Genomic DNA, 3,869 nt, shown 5'->3' with positions numbered 1-3,869 from the left:
TTCCCCACTGCCCTTGACCCATCTCATCTAGTAGCTCCCTCTTATGTCTCTGAGAAGCTGTTTCCCAGAGCCCAGATACTTCCTCTGCCCATACCCCCAACTCATATGAAACCCCTGAGCTTAGAGGTGATTTCTGCCTGATCAGAGAGACAGGTCTATCCGGTCAGGGCATTCGTACGCTCACAGTATGAAAACAGACACGGAAGACACAAAATGATATGCAATAATGTCTCAACTTTTATTGATCTCCTGCTCCCCAAGGGACCCTGCTTCTGCGGCCTCAGTGCCTCAGAACTTTGGTGTCTGAGGTCTCAGACACCACTTTGCCATCCACGAGCCTGAGGGTGGTGGTCTTCTGGATGGTTTGCCTGGAGTTGCTGCTGTCCAGAGCGTCGCCAAGACTGTAACAGAAGACAAAGCCCCAGTTATAAACAGCCCCGAAGAGAAAAGAGAAACAAGGCAAATGAAGAAAAATAAGCCTGGCATTACTTCCTAATTCCCCCTTAGCTGCTTAAGCCAAACTCCACCTGTGCCTTAAGAAGAGCTAGGGCCGACACTTGGTCAGTTCTCTTCTCGGGGCATGCACAGAGCACCAGCCCAATGCTCAGTGGGCCAATGAACAGGCATATGGGGGCTTGGGGATAAGTGGTAGCTTGATCCTAGCTTCTAGGGGTAGGAAAAGAGACTCACTCACCTGAAATCCTCCCCATCTTCCAGCAGACGGCGGTAGGTATTGATCTCAGCCTCCAGCTTGACCTTGACATTCAGCAGGGCCTCGTACTCCTGGGTCTGGCGTTGCCCCTCTGCCCGGGTCTGGGCCAGCTCTGACTCCAGGTGCAGGAGGACTCCGTTGAGCTGCTCCATCTGCATGGCGTATCGGGCCTCCACTTCCCTCAGGCTGTTCTCCAAGCTGGCCTTCTGCAGGGGCACAGGGAGGAGGGTGGGGTGAGACAGAGTGGAGAGAGAGACTCTGCAGCTTTCAGCCCTCTTTGAAACTTTGTTGAGTGCCTACTATTTGCCAGGCACTAGGCTAGTGGGTAGGAGCAGTGGGAAATGCAATGGGAGAAACAACTGTTCCTAGTGAAAGGAGCTGAGGGTTCTTACCAGATTTCTCATGGAGTCCAGGTCGATCTCCAGGGACTGGACAGTGCGCCTCAGCTCCGTGAGGGTCATCTCAGCAGCTCCTATCTCAGCGGTCTGTGAGGTGACCACTGTGGTGCTCTCCTCAATCTGCAGGGTAGATATGGTCCTCAGGTTCCTCCTTCTCCATCAGCCTCCCTCCCGCACCCTCATGCCTCTGTGCTGAGCCTGGCATCCATCATTCTCTCGTACCTGCTGGGACCAGTACTTGTCCAGCTCCTCTCGGTTCTTCTGAGCCAGCTCGTCATACTGGGCCCGGATGTCTGCCATGATCTTGCTAAGGTCCTGAGGTTTGGGGGCATCCAACTCCACGGTCAGCCCAGAGTTGGCAATCTGGTTTTGTAGACCCTTTACTTCCTAAAAGAGAGAGGGACAAATGTTGAGGAAGGTTTCAGGGTCAGAGCTCCAGGAAGCCTCTTTATCTGTGACTGCCTCTTCCAGGAGTCCTACAGAATCAGCTGGGGAACAGAACTGAGGAATCTTTTGACTTTGCTCTCTGGGCAATGCCAATTCTGGGCTTCTACTCCATATGGGTAAAATGCCCACTGTTAACCACTCATGCTTGTTGCTCACAGGTGGTGGTTTCTCTCTCCTTTCTTCACCCTGTCCCTCCATCTACAGACTACTCCTTGCACCTTCCTCCCTCACCATCCTCTATCACATCTCACCTCTACTGCTAGCTGTTTCCACCTTGGTCCTCATCTCATCCTCTCACCCATGTCTTTTTGACCTCACCATGCTCTAATTCCGGTTAACCACTGAGCATGGCAACAGTCTGATTAAGAAGTGCTTAGGCTGGTAGTTCTCAACTTCCCTGTAAGTCTTCTTGTACGTGGCTTGCTCCATCTACTCCCCAACCCTGACTTGTCTTGACCCCCTGGTGGCCAGGGGCCACTGCTTGCCTCCTCATGGTTCTTCTTCATGAAGAGCAGCTCCTCCTTGAGAGCCTCGATCTCAGTCTCCAGCTGCAGCCGGGTGACATTGGTGTCATCGATGACCTTGCGGAGCCCGTGTATGTCACTCTCCACAGACTGGCGCATGGCCAGCTCTGTCTCATACCTACGGGGAGTGGAGGTGATCAGAAGGGCCCCGCCTCTGGTCCCAAACCTTCTCAACCCATGCCACCTCCTAAAAGCAGCCTTATGCACACCAGCCACCTGAAGTCAGGAATCAAGCACTAAGCCTCTGAACACCATTCCTGGCACTTGGGGGGCAGAGTTCTTCACACTGAGTTACATGAAGAATAAATTGATGATGCTTTACTCTCATCCACCCAGCTCCACCCACAACTGAACAAAATCCCCTTGACCCCAGCTTCCTAAACCCCCAGCCTTACTTGACTCTGAAGTCATCAGCAGCAAGACGGGCATTATCAATCTGCAGAACGATGCGGGCATTGTCCACAGAATTTGCAAAAATCTGGGGATATTGTAAACAGAGGTCGCTCCATGAATAGGTGTTAAGTGATGAGGTGGGCTGAGTGGAGGGTGTTATGTGTCTCTGAAAAAACCTTCCGGGTCCCTGGAATAACCAGAGGCTCTCCTCCTATACCTAGGTCCTTCCATTTGTGCTCCTCATACTGCTCCCTCGTTTCCCGGACTCCCAAATTCCACCTTTCCCAGTCTCCTACTGCCTCTCTTTCTAGGCCTCTGCTGGCTGGCCTGTCTACTAAATGAGCAGCTACTGAAAAGTCCTCTCCCAGGTTCCCTCCTGCTGTTTTTAGTGCACCTGCTCAGCGCAGGCCCCATTGGCCTCTCCCACAGGTAGGCCGTGTGTTTACTCCAGGATGACTCAGCCTTAGCCACATCCGATTAACCCCTCCAACTGTCTTCCAGAAGCTGGAGTGTCTGGGTCCTCTGTGTGGGCCTGTTTCGCCTCCCTGCATGCTGTCCGCTCCTCTGTGAAGCTCCCCCTCCTCTTCCCACTCTCCCCTGGGGAAGCTGTCCGTGCCCTTTCACCCACCCTTGGGGTCCCTGTGAAGCGGGGGTGGGGAGGCGGTGTGTGTGGAAATCCGGGACATCCCTAATCCCCGACGGGTGGAGTTGGGGGCGGGGCGGGAGATAGGGAGGGGAGAGGAGTGCATACACCTCCCCCTACTAAAATTCCTATCCTTGGGGTAGGGGGAGGAGAGAGAAGGGAGAGGGTGACTGGAGGGTCACACTGGTTGGGAGTGGGAGCCACTCCAGCCGTGCCCGCTTACCTGAGCCCTCAGGTCCTCGATGATCTTCAGGTAATGCGCCCAGTCTCTGACCTGGGGTCCCTTCTTCTCCAGGTGTTCCCGGATTTTGCTCTCCAGTCTCCGGTTATCCGCCTCCAGGCTCCTCACCTTCTCCAGGTAGGAGGCCAGGCGGTCATTCAGGTCTTGCATGGTCTCCTTCTCGCCCTGGATGCCCCCTACACCCACCAGACCCCCGGCCATCCCGGCGCCCAGGTTCCCGGACCCCCAGCCGCCCCGGACGCTGGTGGTGCGGGACACGGAGATCCGGGAGCCCGAGCCCCCGGCGCCTGCATAGACGCTGGCCGCGCTGCTGACCGGTCGGACCCGGTGGCCCGACGACTGCACGGAGCCCAGGGACCGATAGTTGGAGAAGGTGGATTGGGTGCTGAAGCTCATGATGCTTGTTCGCGAGGAAAGAGCGAGGCCAGGACTCAGGTGCTGGGTCGTGGAGTGTGTGAGGTCCGCAACTCAAGTTATAGCTCCCAGGGGTGGGGGCGGGGGTGGGGTCCGG

General features: G+C 55.5%; 1 protein-coding gene across 1 annotated transcript; it reads right to left on the bottom strand.

The window, feature by feature from the left end:
* Window positions 1-210: 210 nt before the first annotated feature.
* KRT18 (keratin 18) lies at window positions 211-3,863 on the bottom strand. Its single transcript, XM_010857893.1, has 7 exons — window positions 3,341-3,863; window positions 2,477-2,559; window positions 2,043-2,199; window positions 1,333-1,497; window positions 1,105-1,230; window positions 695-918; window positions 211-401 (listed from the first exon to the last, which is right to left on the bottom strand). Exons 1-7 carry the CDS (start codon window positions 3,752-3,754, stop codon window positions 281-283), a joined length of 1,290 nt encoding a protein of 429 aa, XP_010856195.1. The 5' UTR covers window positions 3,755-3,863; the 3' UTR covers window positions 211-280.
* Between the last annotated feature and the right edge of the window lie 6 nt (window positions 3,864-3,869).

The sequence above is a fragment of the Bison bison genome, unplaced genomic scaffold, assembly GCF_000754665.1.
Source record: "Bison bison bison isolate TAMUID 2011002044 unplaced genomic scaffold, Bison_UMD1.0 scf7180017864383, whole genome shotgun sequence".
Classification (NCBI taxonomy): domain Eukaryota; kingdom Metazoa; phylum Chordata; class Mammalia; order Artiodactyla; family Bovidae; genus Bison; species Bison bison.
The sequence above is the reverse complement of the archived record's forward strand: the minus strand, read 5'-3'. Positions and strand labels throughout refer to the sequence as shown.